General features: G+C 44.9%; 1 protein-coding gene across 2 annotated transcripts in view; it reads right to left on the bottom strand.

The window, feature by feature from the left end:
- The window catches only part of NUP210 (nucleoporin 210), a 126958-nt gene that overhangs the window by 92833 nt on the left and 15202 nt on the right, over window positions 1–18923 (bottom strand). For both annotated transcript variants that reach the window (XM_059688312.1, XM_059688313.1), the window contains exon 3: window positions 17657–17788. In XM_059688312.1, the coding sequence (XP_059544295.1) occupies window positions 17657–17788 (132 nt within the window). The remainder of the gene's footprint in view (window positions 1–17656; window positions 17789–18923) is intronic.

The raw sequence follows: 18923 nt of genomic DNA, 5'->3' as shown, positions 1-18923 counted from the left end.
GAAGAAGGGAAGAAAAACCCCATGCACAATGGACACAAGCTTGGAGCTCCAAGGGCGGACCCAGAATACACAGCTGCTGTGACAACTCACCCAGTTCTTTCCTGAGTGGACAATGAGTAACATATAGGGTGCAAAAGGGAATAGGACAGGGCAAAAACCAAGGGAGGGAGGCAGCTGCAAGGATCCTGTATCCTCCTCCCCCAAAAACCGGACCCCAGCCTAGCGGGCAGGAGAGCCATGCTCTCAGTGCCGGCGCATGGCCCTCCCACTACACAGAGTGTGCTCAGCTGTCTGAGTACTGTCATTACCGGGAACTCAGGAGGACAGGACTGTCCCACTTATCTCTGCGGTACCTTGGCAGGGCCTGACACACATTATAGGTGCTCAATAAATGATTTTGAGCAAACAAAAGGTAAAGGTATGTGATTTCTTAAACCTCAAAGCATTTTGACCAAAGTAACCTGTCTCCCCAGTATTCAGGCATTAGGTAAGAAGGTAGATGATAAAACCCCTGCCAGTGAAGCATGTTGGCTGCAAGAGTCCAACCCAAGGACACCACCCCCTGCTGCAGGGACCTACACCTTTCCTGCTCACCAACTCCCAATATAGCTCATTCCTCTGTTTAATGGTTCTGACTATGAGAACCTCCTGCCCACTGAGTCAAAATAGAATGCCTAAAGCAAAGCCAGCCCAAACCCCCACCCCCACTGTCTGGTGGCAGAGCCAAGCATGCTGACTCTGCAATCCACTTAATTGGGGAGAAGAATGGATTTCCCTATTATCGCAGCAGACTGTCAAAGCATGACCAGAAATTCAATACAAAAGCTTTCTTGGCACATGTCCATTCAAGCATCACTAAAGTGTACTGACCTACCCAGGTCATCTCTGAGCACCACTTTTCTCACTGTAAAATAGGAATAAAAATACCAATGCACAGGGTTGTTGGTAAGATCAAATGGTGAAAGGGCCCCAGCAAGGTGCCTAGGCAGCGCTGGACAGCCCCCGTGAGCAAGTACTATCCAAGAAGACCTTCTGAGGACAAGACTGAGGCTGGGGGAGGCCTGCTGGGGTCTCTTAAGATGAAAAATGGCAATAGGAAACTTGTTTTCATATAGTTCTGATTTTCTGCCCCACCCAGCCTCTCCTGCATGCCCACCACGTTCAAATGGGAGGACAGAGGAATGTGTGGCACATCTCAGACTGATGCATGCAGCAGGAATATGTGGGGCTGGTAAGGTAGGGGACGGGGGATGTCAAAAAAACTTCTGCCTAAAGTTTTGCTTTTTCCATTCCAAAAGTAGCTATTAGCACATACTATGTGGGACAGACTAAGCCCATGACCTTGCAGCCTCACAGCCAAGTGTTAATATTGAGAAATAAAACCCAGGGTCCAATCTCCGGAGGCTGTACCTCCCTTGTTCTGGTCTGGGGACCACAGAAAAACATTAAGCAATTCAACTTAATAAATCTCTGATGAATACCCACTGGGTCCAAAGTCCAGTGTCAAACACAGAGAGGCCAGAAGAATGAGGTCAGCCCTGTTCTGCTCTGCAAGTGCTGGACTGGGCAATGTAGAGTGAAAAATGCCCCTCACCCAGTAGTGTCAGAAGAGAGGGACAGATTTTTCCTTCGTGGTCAGGGAGAGCTCCCTGGGAGAATGTCTAAAAGGGAATATCCAGAGGGACCAGGGCTTTTGAAAGCAGAAATAGGAAGAAACGCTGGAAGGTGGTCTGAGAAGAACATGCAGCATAAGGAAAGGGGAAGGGGAAAGGAGGGGGACATCACTGGTGACCCTGAGCTAGTCTAATTTTGCCATGTATGAGGTGTGTGGGGGCTGAAAAATACTGTGAAAAACATTAGCTCAAAACAGTCACTCTGCAAATGCCCCTGGGCCAAAAGGATGGCCCCCAGCCCTGTGCAGAGCCCACCCAGGAAACACACTGCAGCAGGAAACAGGCGATGTGCCCTGGGGGACACCCACACCCAGGAAACACACTGCAGCGGGAAACAGGTGATGTGCCCTGGGGGACAAGAGCTCAAGCAACAAAATCAGACATCCTGAGTTCCAACCCATACTCTGCCACCCATGAGCTGTGGGACCTTGAGCAAGTTACTTAAGCTCTGGGCCTCAGCCTCCTTGTCTATGCAACAAGCTTTATCCATTGAAAGTAAATGACTGCACTTGTAAAGGGCCTGGCACAGTGCATGGTATACAGAAGGCACCTAACAATGCTTCTTGAGCCATAAGCAGAGTCTTTTTGACAAACACCAACCAGTCTAGATAAGATGTGTCCTTTCTGAGACTGTTATGTCCTCAAAGGTTACAAAGGTCAAGTTCCTCTTGACAAAGGACACTGTGGCTAGTAAAGAGGACAAAGGCTCAGGGAAAAGAAAGAAGAGATAACTGAGGTTCTGATCCAAGGATTTCTGGGGAAGGTTAACCAACTAGAAAGTGTGACACCCTCACAGTGAACAATGAGGAAGGTAGTGAACCACATGCTTACTGCAAAGGTGGGGCCTTGATCTGGACCAATGGTTCTCAACCTTCCTAGTGCCGCGACCCTTTAATACAGTTCCTCATGTTGTGGTGACCCCCAATTTCATTGTTACAAATTGAACATAATTAAAGCATAGTGATTAATCACAAAACAATATGTAATTCTATATGTATTTTCAGATGGTCTTAGGCGATGCCTGTGAAAGGGTCGTTCGACCCCCAAAGGGGTCACGACCCACAGGTTGAGAACTGCTGATCTGGGCGATTAATGAATGATCCAGCATTTGTAGGCCAGCTGGTGAACCTCGAATTCCTACTCTGGAACTGGTCTCATGTGCCACTGAAACCTCAGGAGTGGGAAAGGTGACTACCAAGGGCCACTGGGCACCTGTCCTGCAGGGGCAGGCCAGGAACAAACACCTTCCCACTCCTGACATTGCCACTAACCGCCTAAGGGAAAGGATGCACACCTAGCAGAAAAATGACTCAACTATAACAAAGAAGATGAACAGTAACAAGTGTTAGTGAGGATGTGGAAACACTGGAAGCCTCATGCATTGCAGGTAGGAATGTAAAATAGGATAGCTGCTGTGGAAGAAAGCCTGGTGGTTCCTCAAATAAAAATTATTTCCACTCCTGGGTCTATACCCAAGAAGCACATGCTACTGCAGGGATGAACCTGAAACACATTATGTGCAATAAAAGCCAGTCACAGAAGGTCACAGAGTGTCTGATTTTGTCTATATGAAATGCCCACAATAGGCAAATCTATTCACACAGAAAGTAGATCAGTGGTTGCCATGGGCTGGAGAGAGGAAAGAATGAAAAGTGACTACTAATGAGTATGGGTTTCTTTTTCACAGTGATAAAAATGTCCTACAATTAGTGGTAATGGTTGCACAATTTTGTGAAGATATTAAAAAACACTGAATTATACACTTTAAACAGGTGAATTCCATGATATAAAATATCAATAAAAATGAACAAATCTTTTTAAAATCTGTCACTTTTAAAAAAAGTGACTTAAGATGGGAAATAGAACAGTGGCCAAGAGCAAGGATGAGTAAACTAAACTAGTCCCGGGGACAACTCTGGCCCACTGCCAGTTTTTCTAAATAAAGTTTTATTACAACACAGCTATGTCCATTCATTTACACACCATCTAAGACTGCTTAGAGCAACAATGGCAGAGCTGAGTAACTGCAGTAGAGACTGTACAGACAGCAGAGCCTACAACGTTCACTCTCTAGCCCTTCACAGTTTGCTAACCCCCAGCCAAGACAGTGAACTCTGGGACCAGGTTGGAGTTCAGACTCTGACTCTGCTACATACCTAGGACATGTCTGTGTGCATGCATGTGTGTGTTCACTCTGTGCCACAGTTTCATCCCCTGCACGTGAAATGAGCTGGAAAATATGAAGTGTTCAGAGGAGTGCCTGGCACCTTTGTGGCCTCAAATTTTGGTCATTTGTTCCCAAGAAGAGCAAATGCCCCCCCCCCCCCCCACGCCACCCTCCAGAGTCCTGCAGGTGAGCTCCTATCACTTCACTGCACAAACTCCTTCCTCAGCGCCCTCTGTTCTAAGGCCAAGTGCAAATCCCACACATGACACACAGGATCCTTTACATTCTGCAACCTACCCCTGTCTGAGCTTCAGTCGCTTTCAAAATAAAATGGCCTTCCCTTCCTAGCAAACCTCACATCCTCAAGGATCAGGCAACCATCATGTCTTCTAAGAAACTGTCCTGACCTCTGTCCTACACAATTCACCTCCAACCTTCCCAGGGTTTGGCTCCCCCAAACTCTGTGGTCCATTCACACTTTGCATCTAATTTGACTCTCAACAGCATCTACTGAGATGCATGTGGGCATTTATTTACACAGGGACCTTCCCCAAAGCCGGAGAATCTGGGAGCAGAGGCCAGGCCCTCCCTTTCCAGGCAGCACCCCCAGACCTGGCAGAGTGCTAGATATGTAGAAAGTGCACAGACACTACTGGGCTTAATGAGTACTCATATGCACCATGCAGCACTAAACCCTTTATACACTTCTTACCAAGTCCTTCAATCCCCTATCTTACTTTCACAGACCAGAAAACAGATAAGGTAGGCAACGTATTTGATGGATGAACACACAGAGGAAGGGAAGATTGGAAAGATGCCCCCAGAACAGTTCTACCCCTTCGAAGGGATATCTGGCACTGGCTAGAGATATGCTTGGTTGTCACAACTTGGAGAATTCTGCTGGCATCTAGTGGGTGGAGGCCAGGGATGCTGCTAAACATCCTATGAAGCGTTAGACAGCCTTTTGCCATAAAGAATTATCTTCCCTTGAAAGGGAATGTCAATACTACCTATGCTGAGAAACCTCCATCTAGAAACGTTTTTAAAAAGCGGGTGGGGTGGGGTGGGTAGAGTGGTCAGGGAAGATTTCAAAGACAAGATGTGACTTGGTTTGAACTTGAAATTTTAGAAGATCCTTCATCTTAAAGGCATCTTGTGCCTAACTTGCTTTCTTCAACAAGAATCTTAACCTACATACTAGATTCAACAGGGTGATCACTTCATGAGGCATATAGACGTCTATTCACTATGCTGTACACCTGAAACTATTTTTAAACTTTTTAAAATCATTTTTCAATTTCAATTACAGTTGACATACATTATTTTTTAGTTTCAGGTGTACACACCAGTGATTAGACATTATATAATTTACCAAGTGACCATCCCAATAAATCTCACACTCATCTAACACCATACATAGTTATTAGAACATTACTGACCATATCCCCTATGCCCCTGGTCGGCAAACTGCGGCTCACGAGCCACATGCGGCTCTTTGGCCCCTTGAGTGTGGCTCTTCCACAAAATACCACGTGCGGGCACGCACGTACAGTGCGATCGAAACTTCGTGGCCCATGCGCAGAAGTCAGTTTTCGGCCTGGGCGAGTCTATTTTGAAGAAGTACGGTTGATATTTGGCTCTGTTGACTAATGAGTTTGCCGACCACTGCCCTATGCTGTAATTTACATCTCTGTGACTGTTCTGTACTACCAATATGTACTTCTTAAGCCCTTCACCTCTTTCACCCATCTACCCAGCCCCGCTCCAATCTGGCAACCACTAAAATGTTCTCTGTATCTATGAGTCTGTTTCTGTTGTGCTTGTTCATTTATATTTTAGGTTCAATTGTTGATAGATATGTAATTATTGCCATTTTATTGTGTTTTTTTTCATTTTTTTTTTATTGCTTAAAGTATTACAAAGATTATTATATGTCTCCTATTTTTTCCCCGGCCCTTGACAATCCCCTGGTCTCCCCTAGCCCCCAGTGTCTTATGTCCATTGGTTATGCTTATATGCATGCATACAAGTCCTTCGGTTGATCTCTTACCCACCCCCCTCCTGTCCTCCCATCCTCCCGGCCTTCCTGCTGTAGTTTGACAGTCTGTTCAAGGCAGCTCTGCCTCTGTATCTATTTTTGTTCATAAGTTTATAATGGTCTTTATTATCCATAAATGAGTGAGATCATGTGGTATTTTTTCTTCACTGACTGGCTTATTCACTTAGCATAATGCTCTCCAGTTCCATCCATGCTGTTGCAAATGGTAAGAGTTCCTTCTTTTTCACAGCAGCATAGTATTCCATCGTGTAGATGTACCACAGTTTTCTAATCCATTCATCTACTGATGGGCACTTAGGCTGTTTCCAGATCTTAGCTATGGTGAATTGTGCTGCTATGAACATAGGGGTGCATATATCCTTTCTGATTGGTATTTCTGGTTTCTTGGGATATATTCCTAGAAGTGGGATCACAGGGTCAAATGGGAGTTCCATTTTCAGTTTTTTGAGAAAGCTCCATACTGTCTTCCATAGTGGCTGCACCAGTCTGCATTCCCACCAGCAGTGCACAAGTGTTCCTTTTTCTCCACATCCTCTCCAGCACTTGTCGTTTGTTGATTTGTTCATGATAGCCAGTCTGACAGGTGTGAGATGGTACCTCATTGTTGTTTTGATTTGCATCTCTCAGATGATTAGCGACTTTGAGCATGTTTTCATATGTCTCTTGGCTTTCTGAATGTCCTCTTTTAAAAGGTGTCTATTTAGGTTCTTTGCCCATTTTTTGATTGGATTGTTTATCTTCCTTTTGTTGAGTTGTATGAGTTCCCTATAAATGTTGGAGGTTAAACCCTTATCAGTGATAGCATTGGCAAATATGTTCTCCCATGTAGTGGGCTTTCTTGTTGTTTTGTTGATGGTTTCTTTTGATGTGCAGAAACTTTTTATTTTGATGAAGTCCCATTTGTTTATTTTCTCTTTAGTTTCCAATGCCCTAGTATCTCTATCGGTGAAGAAATTGCTTTGGCATATGTCTGAGATTTTATTGCCTTTGGATTCTTCTAGTATTTTTATGGTTTCCCATTGTATATTTAAGTCCTTTATCCATTTTGAGTTTATTTTTGTGTATGGTGTAAGTTGGTGGTCTAGTTTCATTTTCTTGCATGTATCTGTCCAATTTTCCCAACACCATTTATTGAAGAGACTATGCTGGCTCCATTGTATGTTATTGCCTCCTTTGTCAAATATTAATTGAGCGTATTGGTTGGGGCTGCTTTCTGGGCTCTCTATTCTATTCCATTGATCTATATGTCTGTTCTTGTGCCAGTACCAGGCAGTTTTGAGAACAGTGGCTTTGTAATACAGCTTGATATCTGGTATTGAGATCCCACCTACTTTGTTCTTTCTCAGGATCGCTGCAGCGATTTGGGTCGTTTTTTATTCCAGATGAATTTTTGGAGAGTTCATTCTAGGTCTGTGAAATATGCCATTGGTATTTTAATGGGAAGTGCGTTGAATTTATAGATTGCTTTGGGCAGTATGGACATTTTAATGATGTTGATTCTACCAATCCAAGAACATGGTATGTTCTTCCATCTCTTTATGTCTTCTTCTATCTCTTTTTTCAACGTCCTGTAGTTTTCTGAGTAGAGGTCTTTTACCTCTTTAGTTAAGTTTATTCCTAGGTAGCTTAATTTTTTTGGTGCGATGGTAAATGGGATTGCTTTTTTAGTCTCTCTTTCTGCAAATTCACTATTGGTGTATAGAAATGCCATAGATTTCTTGGCGTTAATTTTGTATCCTGCTACATTGCCGAATTCTTTTATTAAATCTAATAGTTTTTTGATGGAGTCTTTAGGATTTTTTAAGTATAATATCATGTCATCTGCAAATAAGAACAGTTTTACTTCTTCTTTTACCATTTGGGTGCCTTTTATTTCTTCTTCTTGTCTAATTGCAATGGCTAATACTTCCAGTACTATGTCGAACAGGAGTGGTGAGAGTGGGCATCCCTGTCTTGTTCCTGTTTTTAGGGGAAATGTTGTTAGTTTTTGTCTATTGAGTATGATGTTGGCTGTAGGCCTGTCATATATGGCTTTTATTATGTTGAGGTATGATCCTTCAATTCCCACCTTGCTGAGAGCTTTTATCAAAAATGGGTGTTGAATTATGTCAAACGCTTTTTCCACATCAATTGATATGACTATGTGGTTTTTTTCTTTCAATTTGTTTATGTGATGTATCACGTTTATTGATTTGCGGATATTGTACCATCCTTGCATCCCTGGGATAAATCCTACTTGGTCGTGGTGTATGATCTTTCTGACGTACTGCTGGATCCGATTTGCTAAGATTTTGTTGAGGATTTTGGCATCTATGTTCATGAGGGATATTGGCCTGTAATTCTCTTTCATTGTGTTGTCTTTACCTGGTTTTGGTATTAGGGTGATGCTGGCTTCATAGAATGAGCTTGGAAGTGTTCCTTCCTCTTGGATTTTTTGTAGTAGTCTGAGGAGGATAGGTTTTAGTTCTTCCTTGAATGTTTGGTAAAACTCCCCTGTGAAGCCATCTGGCCCTGGGCTTTTGTTTGCTGGAAGCTTTTTGATGACTGCTTCAATTTCTTCCATAGTTATTGGCCTATTGAGATTTTTAGATTCTTCCTGATTAAGTTTTGGAATGTTGTCTTTTTCTAGGAATATGTCCATTTCCTCCAGGTTGTCTAGTTCCTTGGAGTAGAGTTGTCCATAGTATTTTTTAACAATCATTTGTATTTCTGTGGGATCTGTTGTTATTTTGCCTCTATCATTTCTGATTTTGTTTATTTGGGTCCTTTCTCTTTGCTTCTTGGTGAGCCTGGCTAGAGGTTTGTCAATCTTGTTTATCCTTTCAAAGAAGCAGCTCTTTGTTTCATTGACCTTTTGTATTATTTTTTTGATCTCCGTGTCATTTATTTCTGCTCTAATCTTTATTATCTCCTTCCTTCTGCTCACTCTGGGCTTTTCTTGTTGCTCTCTTTCTAATTCTTTGAGCTGTAGGTTTAGATGATTTACTACCATTTTTTCTTGTTTGTTGAGATAGGCCTGTAGAGCTATAAACTTCCCTCTCAGGACTGCTTTCATTGTGTCCCAAAGGTTTTGGATTGTTGTGTTTTCATTGTCATTAGTTTCCAGGATGTTTTTAATTTCTTCTTTGATCTCATTGGTAACCCAATCAATATTTAATAACATGCTAGTCAGCTTCCAAGTGTTTGAGTATTTTGAGTTGTTTTTATTGTAGTTTATTTCTAATATTAAGCCCTTGTGGTCTGAGAAGATGCTTGGTATGATCTCAATCTTCTTAAATTTGGGGAGACTTTGTTTGTGACCCAATATGTGCTCTATTTTTGAAGGTGTCCCATGAGCACTTGAGAAGAACATATATTTTGTGGCTTTGGGGTGAAGTGTTCTGAAGATGTCAATTAAGTCCATCTGATCTAGTGAGTCATTTAGAATTGCTGTTTCTTTGCTGAGTTTTTGTCTAGCGGATTTATCCAGTGATGTCAGTGGTGTATTAAAGTCCCCTACTATGATTGTATTGTTGTTGATTATTCCCCTGATATCTTCCAGGAGTTTTCTTATGTATGTGGGTGCTCCTGCATTGGGTGCATATACGTTTATCAGGGTTATATCCTCTTGTTGTATTGATCCGTTTAGTATTATGAAGTGGCCTCCCTTATCTCTTGTTATGGACTTCACTTTGAGGTCTATTTTGTCTGATATAAGTATTGCTACCCCAGCTTTTTTTTCATTTCCATTTGCCTGAAAGATATTTTTCCATCCCTTCACTTTCAGTCTGTGTGAGTCCCTTCTAATGAGGTTGGTCTCTTGTAGACAGCAAATATATGGGTATTGTTTTTTTATCCATTCAGCCACTCAATGTCTTTTGATTGGACCATTTAGTCCATTTACGTTTAAAGTTATTATTGAAAGGTACTTGTTTGTAGCCATTTCTTTTTTTGTGTGGCTGTTTTCTTTCTGAGCTTTTTATTTCTTCTTTTTACACCATTCCCTTTAGCATTTCTTGCATTGCTGGCTTGGTGGTGATAAACTCCCTTAGCCTTTTTTTTTGTCTGTGAAGCTTCTTATTTCCCCTTCAATTTTGAATGATAGCCTTGCTGGATAGAGTATTCTTGGATTCAGTCCTTTACTTTGCATCACTTTGTAAATTTCTGTCCATTCTTTTCTGGCCTGATGTGTTTCTGTTGAGAAATCATTTGATAATCTGATGGGGGGTCCTTTGTAGGTAACTCTCTGTTTCTCTCTTGCAGTCTTTAAGATTCTCTCTTTGTCTTGTACATTTGCCATCGTTATTATGACGTGTCTTGGTGTGGGTCTTTTGGGGTTCATCTTGCCCGGGACTCTCTGTACTTGTGTAACTTTTTTCTTCCCCATATCTGGGAAGTTTTCTGACATTATTGCTTCAAATAGATTTTCTAATCCTTGCTGCTCTTCTTGTCCTTCTTGCAGCCCTATTATGCGTATGTTACTTCGTTTCATGTTGTCCCGAAGCACCCTTAGGGTCTCCTCCTGCTTTTTAATTTTTTTCTCCAGTTGCTGTTCAGATTGAGCTTGTTTCTCTGCCTTATCTTCTAATTCACTAATTCAGTCCTCTGCTTCTTCTAGTCTGCTTTTGAAACTTTCCATGGTGTTTTTGATTGTAGCTATATCACTTTTCATTTCTTCCTGATTCTTGCATAGGTTGTTGATTTTCTCATCCATCCGGTGAATGAATTGTACAACCATTATTCTGAATTCTTTTTCTGTCATGTTGCATGCTTCAACTTCATTAATTTCCTTTCTTGGTGACTCCTCATTGTCTTTCCTCTGGGTGTTGTGTCATCTCTTCATTCTGATTATCTCCCGATGGTTCAAACGTCGAGTTGCGTGGGCCTGGGCCGTGTGCAGTGGGAGCCTCCCACCTCCCTAGTGTCACTGAAGAGCTCTGACACTAAGATGTGTGGTTGTTGTGGGTTGGTGGGAACCAGGCTCACTCAGAGTCAGTGTTGTCAGCGCTCAATGTGTCCTCGTACGCGCCCTTAGAATCAGGGACCCTGCCTGCACCGTGCTGAAACAGAGACCCCCCTGAATCGTGTTGAAAACCAGAGCCCCCTAGCGTGCGCCAGGAGTCAGAGTTCCCCAAGAATCCAGTATCAGAGTCTCTGTTGCTTCGCGCAACCTTGCCTTGAGAATCAGGGTCCCTGTGTGCCCTTGCACCAGGAATTGGAGTCACTGGCTCTTAGTATGAATGCACAGGGAATCAGGATCTCAGGCACAGGTGATAAGAAACACAGTCAAGTCACTGGTGCTTGGTGCTGCCTCCTGCCCAGAGAATCGGGGTCCCTGGGCTTGTGCTACGCGGGACAAACTCCCAGTGTTCCCGTGATTGCTCACAGCCCAAGGCTCTGAAGCCGGCAGTGTGAGCAGGACCAGATCCCGGTGTTCGCGGGATTGCTCCCAGCCCAGGGCTCCTGAACCCGGCCCTAAGCGGGATCAGTTCCAAGGTGCTCCTGCACTTCCAGGCTAAAGTTCCTGCAGCGCTGAGGCCCGGGCAAGGGGTGGGTCTATCAGTTAGTTACTCTGGCGCTGCCCGCAAGCCTGCGGGAAGGGGGGATGGGCTCTGTTACTCACGGATCTGCTGCGGGGATTTCTGAACTTTTGGTGTCTGCAGGTCTGTAACTGTGGTCACAGGTCTCTGTCCCCAGTGGCTGCAGGGTCCTGGTATGCGTCTGAGATCAGACTGGGTGGTGCTGAGGCCAGGATACTAGTCTCAAGCAGCTCTGTTTCCCAAGATGGCATGGTAGCTGTGCCTGTGCTGGCCGCCCAGGTGTGTCTGCGCAGGGAGCGGGACTCTGCTGCCTAAGACTTCCCAGTTTAGCAGCCCCTTAGAAGACCTGCAGAATCTAACTGTCCCTAGCTCATACACACACACCACACACGTCCACACACTCCTCTATCACTTCCTTGCGCTCTCACACTCTCTCCCTCCCTACCTTCCTTCTGGTCGCCATTTTCTCCCTCCAACACTGTAGTATTCGCCATTTTATTGTTCATTTTTTTTCTCTTCTTCCTCTTCCTTCTGCCCCTCCCCATTCCCCTACTTCTTCTTCTTCTTCTTGACAACCCTTTAACATTTATTGTAATACTGGTTTGGTGGTGATGAACTCCTTTAGCTTTTTCTTGTCTATGAAGCTCTTTATCTGTCCTTCAATTCTAAATGATAGCTTTACTAGGTAGAATAACCTTGATTGCAGGTCCTTGCTGTTCATCACTTTAATATTTCTTGCCAATCCCTTCTGGCCTGTAAAGTTTCTGTTGAGAAATCAGCTGACACTCTTATGGGGGCTTCCTTGTAGGTAACTACCTGCTTTCTTTTCTCTTGATGCTTTTAGGATTGTCTTTACCCTTTTATATTTTAACTAGAGGCCCGGTGCACAAAAATTTGTGCACTCGGGAGGGTCCCTCAGTCTGGCTTGTGCCCTTTCCCAGTCTGGGACCCCTCGGGGAATGACCACCTGCTGGCTTAAACCCGCTCCCCAGGGGATTGGGCCTAAGCTGGCAGTCAGACATCCCTCTGGTAGCCCGGGAGCCCTTGGGGGATGTCCATTTTTCAGCGGGAAGCAGGCCTAAGCTACAGTCGGACATCCTTAGTGCTGCTGAGGAGGTGGGAGAGGCTCCCACCACCACCGCTGTACTGGCAGCCGTCAGCCTGGCTTGTGGCTGAGCAGAGCTCCCCCTATAGGAGCACACTGACCACCAGGCGGCAGCTCCTGCATTGAGCTTCTGCCCCCTGGTGGTCAGTGTGTGTCGTAGTGACCAGTGATTCCCAGTCTTTCTGCTGTTAGGGTCAATTTGCATATTACCCTTTTATTATATAGAATTAGAGTCCTGGTGCATGGGTGGGGGCTGGCTGGTTTGCCCTGAAGGGTGTCCTGGATCAGAGTGGGGGTCCCACTGGGGTGCCTGGCCAGCCTGGGTGAGTGGCTGAGGGCCATTTTCAGGCTGGCCACAGCCCCTTCAGGGAGGGGGGTCCAGCTGGGATGCCTGGCCAGCCTGGGTGAGGGGCTGATGGCTGTTTGCAGGCTGGCCAAGCCCCCAAGCGGGGACCCTTACCCCATGAGGGTGTGGCCAGCCTGGGTGAGGGGCTGATGGCTGTTTGCAGGCTGGCCACAGATCCTTCAGGTTGGGGGTCCCCCCTAGGGTGCCTTGCCAGCCTGGGTGAGTGGCTGATGGCTGTTTGCAGGCTGGCATTGGCCCCTAGCCACCCAAGCTCCCAGTGGAGGCTGGCTAGAAGCAGGTATCTGGGATTTATTTAGCTTCTATAATTGAAACTCTGTTGCCTTTTGTGGAGGCCACAGCTGGCCAGGGCGGGCGGGAAGCTTGGCTTCCTCCATCGCCGGGGCAACCAAACCTCCTGCTTGCTCCAGCTCTGTGGCTGCCGGCTGCCATCTTGGTTGGGTTAATTTGCATACAGTCACTCTGATTGGCTGGTGGGCAAGGCTTGGGCGTAGCAGAGGTATGGTCAATTAGCATCTTTGTCTTTTATTAGTGTAGATTATGATGTGTCCTGGTGTGGGCCTCTTTAAGTTCATCCTGTTTGGGACCCTCTGTGCTTCTAAGGCATTGTGTCTCTTTCCTTCACCAAGTTAGGGAAGTTTTCTGTCATTATTTTTTCAAATAGGTTTTCAAATTTCTTGCTCTCTCTCTCTTCTTCCAGTACCCCCACTATGCAAATGTTGGTGTGCTTAAAGTTGTCTGAGAGGCTCCTTACACTGTCCTCATTTTTTTTAAATTCATTTTTCTTTTTGTTGTTCTGACTGGGTGTTTTTTGCTTCTTTATATTCCAAATCTCTGATTTGATTCTTGGCTTCATCTACTCTACTGTTGACTCTCCATAATTATTCATTTCAGTGAATGTATCCTTCATTCTAACTGGTTCTTTTTATGATTTCCATGTCCTTTTTTCTATGCTGTTGAAGTTCTCACTAAGTTCACTGAGCCTCCTTATAACTGGTGTTTTCAACTCTACATCTAGCAGATTGCTTGTCTCCATTTTGTTTAATTCTTTTTCTGGAGTTTTGCTCTGTTCTTTCATTTGGGCCACATTTCTTTGTCTCCTAATTTTGGCAGCCTCCCTGTGCTTGTTTCTATGTATTAGGTAGAGCTGCTACATCTCCCAGGCTTGGTAGAGTGTCCTAATGTAGTAGGTGTTCTGTAGGGTCCCATGGTGCAGCCTCCCTGACCACCAAAATCTGGGAACTCAAAGGTACATGCTGGTGTGGGCTTTGTACACCCTCCTCTTGTAGTTGAGCCTCAACTGCTGTTGGCATGTCAATGGGAGGGATTTATCCCCTCAGGCCAATCAGCTGCAAGGACTGGCTGTGACCACCAACCTCCAACCACCCTGGAGGATCAGCTATGCAGGGGCCCATCCCACAGAGCAGGACTTACTTCAGCAGGGTTCTGGTACCTGCTGAGTCCACCCGTTAAGTGTGTTGCTTATCAAGGTGGTTGGGTGGCAGTGCTTTGATTTGATCTGAAGCTGTCCACTGGGTGCACTGGCTCTGGGGCCTCCTGGGAGGTGCAGGCCAAGATCAGGCATTACCTGTGTTCTGCCCGGGGCCACCCAGCATGAGCTACAAAGCGATCTACAGATGGCTGCTACTTGTGCTGCGCTTGGAGGTGCCCAGGAGAGGCCAAGCTGTGATGCAAGGCAAGTTGCTGCTAGTGCCGGGCTTGGGCCACTTAGAGAGGGGGTACAGGCTCACTGCAGGCAGATGCTACTTGCTTGAGAAATTTTAGAAAAATCTGAAGCATGAGCCAAAACAGGCCATTAGTATGGAAAGGCCACTGGAAACAGCTTGGGTGGGCCTGAAAGCTGGGTGTGGTGGGGTGGGTTCTCAGGAAATCACTAGGATGGAGCAAAGAGTGGCTCTGGCCTATTGGCTCTGTGGGGGGAAGGCTCATCAAAGGAACAATGTCCTCTGCCAGCACTTCTGTCTGGAGAAAGTTGCCTACCCCAGTTCTCATCCTAATGCTGGACAATTCACTTCCTCCCCATTTGCCTCTGGTGCCTTTCAAGTTGCTGCCTGAGTGCTGGAGCTCAGAGGTAGTGAATCTGACTAAGTCCATGTGCAGGCCCTTTATTTTATTTATTTATTTTCATTTTCATACCAGGGCATGTTTATTGATCTTAGAGAGAGGAGAAGGAGAGTACAGAGAGAAACATCAATGTGAGAGAGAAACATCAATCGGTTACCTTCCTATATACCCCCTGACTGGGGCTCAAACCTGCAACCTAGGTATATGCCCTGACTGGGAATAGAACCTGCGACCTTTCAGTGTACAGGACAATACTCCAACCAACTGAGTCACACTAGCCAGGGCTGTGCAGAACCTGACAAGCATGTCAAACTTATGGCCCGCCACGAGTTTGACATGCTTGCAAGGAACCTCCTGGGATTCCAGCAGCCTCCGTCTTCCTCAGCTTCAGTCCTTGCTGGTTTTTACAGTCAGAAGTGGTGGAGACTTCTCTTCCAGCACTGGAACCTGGGGGGCGGGGGGTGGCTGGTATGGGGCTGGACCCCTCACTCTTCAGTGGGGACCTCTGCAGCTGAGATATCCCTCTGGACTTTTGTCCACCACATGTGGGTGTGGGACCAGCCCATTCCACATCTCTGCCCCGACCAGCTTTGATGGGGCTTCTTCTCTAATTCCCTAGTGGTAGCACTTCCATTCAGCTTGATTTCAGGTGGTGATGACTATTCTGTAGTTTAGATGTAATTTTGAGAGGAGGCAAATATCCCATTTACCTACACTGTCATCTTGATCAGAAGTCAAATTTCATTTTTCAATTACAGTTTACATTCAATATTATTCTGTATTAGTTTCAGGTATACAGCATAGTGGTTAGTCAATCATACACTTGACAAAGTGATCCCCCTGATATTTCAAGTACCCTCCAGGCACCATACACAGTTATTAGAATATTATTGACTGTATTCCCTGTGCTGTACTTTACATCCCCATGACTATTTTGTAACTGTGTACTTATTAATCCCTTCCTTTTTTAGCTCTGATGCTCTGAGTGGCTTTGAGTCCATATATTCTTCAAAATTCTTCCTATTCGACTAAGCCAAGCACAGGGCTAATTCTTCCTTGAACCCTGCCCACTGTACTAACTGTTGGGAACTTAGTCCAAGTTCCTCCTTTATCCTGTGCTCACTAGTTACACAGGTCAATTCGTGGGGCAGATGGAGAAGCCATGAGAGGTTGTGGGTATATAAGAATGCGTCTTTATTGCAGAAAGCAGTGGCCATACAACCATTAGACACGACAATTCTTCACGGCAAAGTCCATACAGGCAGGCAGCTGGACACAGGCTGGTAAATACATATCTTTCCCATAAAGTAGCATCAGTCTCTGTACCCACAGTTACTATCTGAGCAGCCGCATGCTGCCTCTAAACTTACCGCTTTGCATCATAGTGGTATCTCAGCTCTCTGGCTCAGCAGCTTCTCCTGTCTCTCCTGCCCAGCACACTGGCTGGTCTCTGTAGCCTCACACAGTAACTACTTCTAAGCTTCACTGTCCCAGCACACTGGATGATTAACATGGTGGCTATATCTGAGCTCTCTGTGAGCTCTTAGCCTTACATCGTACCAGTATCAGCTCTCAGCTCCATCTGAGACCTCTAGCCTCTCCAGCACACATAGAAGCTACATTCTCTGTGCCTACCACCTCTGCTTCTCCACACACTCCTCTCCCAGCTGCTCTCTCTCTAGCAGACTCCTGGTCAGTAACCTGTATATTACTCCAGCGACAAAGAAGGCTAGTTGCCAACAGCGACATCAATCATTTGGGTTACAGAAGGGCACAGCGTACCGTACCATGAGATCACTGTGGCCTTGCAGCTATTCATGGTATCTTGGCCTTGGGCACCCTAATTAGTCTCATGCTCAGAGCGGCCTTGGCCATTCTGATGTATTGACAACAAGGCCTATCAACTGTAATTGAGAAAATTAAAGTATGTCAACTGTAATTGACAAATAATTTTATAAATAAATTTAATTTAATTTAAAAGGAAAAGAAAAATAATCTAACCTACAAAATTTCCCTTTGTTCCTTTACCACAAGGTCAGGCTACATACAGTGAAGATAGTCTGACGACTGCCAGAATAGATCTAAGAACAATTCAGTATTCGATTCTGATAAAATGAAGAAAGATACTACATGAGGACAGCAGTATACATGTGTGCCAGAGTCTATCTGTTCCTCTCTCTCTCTCTCTCTCTCTCTCTCTCTCTTTCTTTCTCTCTCTCTCTCTCACACACACACACACACACAGAAGCAAACACACACACAATCTTCCATCTGGACCAGGAAGTCATACCAGCACTCAAAGCCAAGCAAGGAGAATGCCTCCCACTGTTTACAACCTAGTAACACAGGAGTCTATCCCAGCTTCTCATTACTCAGATGTCACTTTTCAAAGAGGTGCCTTTACCAAACACAATCCCTATGCACATGCCTGAAGTCAGCCTCCAGAGGCTACAAAAGCTCTCACCTCACCAGCCCTACTACAGAGACCAGTAAACAAGAGTGGCCATGGCATCCCTGACACCAAGGGCCTGGGGTTTACCTCCCAGGTAGTCCAGAGCTCTTCAAGCCTCCTCCCCATCCCCATCACCAACCTCACTTTCCTGGCTGGAGCAGCCTTCTGTGTGGAATGGTAGGACTGGACACAGGGAAGAGGGAAACAGAGACTGCCAGGAGGATGTGCTCACCTTCAGAGTCCAGAGCCTGGATCTTCAGCTCCAGGGGCGAGTCCTCCAGGTAGAGTTCGCGGGTCGTGGAGACGATCTGAATGCCATGGATGAGGTCAACGATGGCATCACAGCGCAGGACCTGGCCCGTGGCTAAAGGAACAGGACTCAGGGGTCAGACGGAGTGCCAGGGCATGACTGCCACCCACCTCCAGGGCTTTGCAGGTCAGGTGGTTTTACACTTTGGCAAAGACTAGAGCAGCCAACAAAACAAGCACCACAATACAGGGCTGGAAGAACCAAATTAAGCCTCAGAAGGCAAGCAGCTGACCAGCACACGCTCTTCTGAAAGTCAGCATGGACCTTCAAAGAGTAAGCACTTTAGAGGCATGCTCACTGCCCACTGTGTGCCTTTCCAACATGAGCACCAGCACTTAAAGCTGTGTGCAGAACACTCCTCTAAGGAAACATTGTACTTTCCGGGCATAGTCATTATGTTAGATGACGATGAGTGAGCATCCAAAAAGATAGTACTGTTCTGATGCCTGTCCCTACAGTGAGATTAGGAATTCTGCCTGGTGGTGTTTATTGATCTACACTGGTGTTTTTACATAAGACTATCAGCTCTACAACAGAAGAAAAGGACGGTGTTCCCTGAGCACAGATGTTTTACTTGCTCCACAAACAAGACACATAAATGGTATTAGCTGGAGAACTCCCTAGTGCAAAAATAACAGCATGTGACTCAAAATCACTCTGACCATTCTCCAGGCACCATATGAAATTTCATGTGCACTATTAATGTACTTTGGTAGAAATCAATACAGCCCCATATCAAAAACCTTAAAAATATTCACATGCTGCGAGACCCAGTAAAACTGGGAATCTATCATTAGCTGGAAATGGCTAACAGAACCCAAAATAATTCTCTGAATAAGAATTTTTACTTTTCTATGTAACACTGAAATAAACATCTAAAAACAACATACATGTCCAATGTAAGGAATGATTACAGGACAACTTCCTGTTAAGAATATAACTCAGCCATTAAAAATAATTCTATAATGAGATGAAAAACTGTTCATATCATGTTAGATGGAAGAAAAGCAAGACAGAAAATTATATTATTTTTAAAGCATTTTACAACCATAATATGGTAAATTAAATATGGGGAAGTGAAAGGATTACAACAACTTTCTTCATTTTGATTCAATATTCATTACGAGTTATTTGCATAATAAATACTAATTTAGAAATGAAAGCCAGCCTCCATGACAGGGAAAACTGT

The sequence above is a fragment of the Myotis daubentonii genome, chromosome 3 (assembly GCF_963259705.1).
Source record: "Myotis daubentonii chromosome 3, mMyoDau2.1, whole genome shotgun sequence".
Classification (NCBI taxonomy): Eukaryota; Metazoa; Chordata; class Mammalia; order Chiroptera; family Vespertilionidae; genus Myotis; species Myotis daubentonii.
The sequence above is the reverse complement of the archived record's forward strand: the minus strand, read 5'-3'. Positions and strand labels throughout refer to the sequence as shown.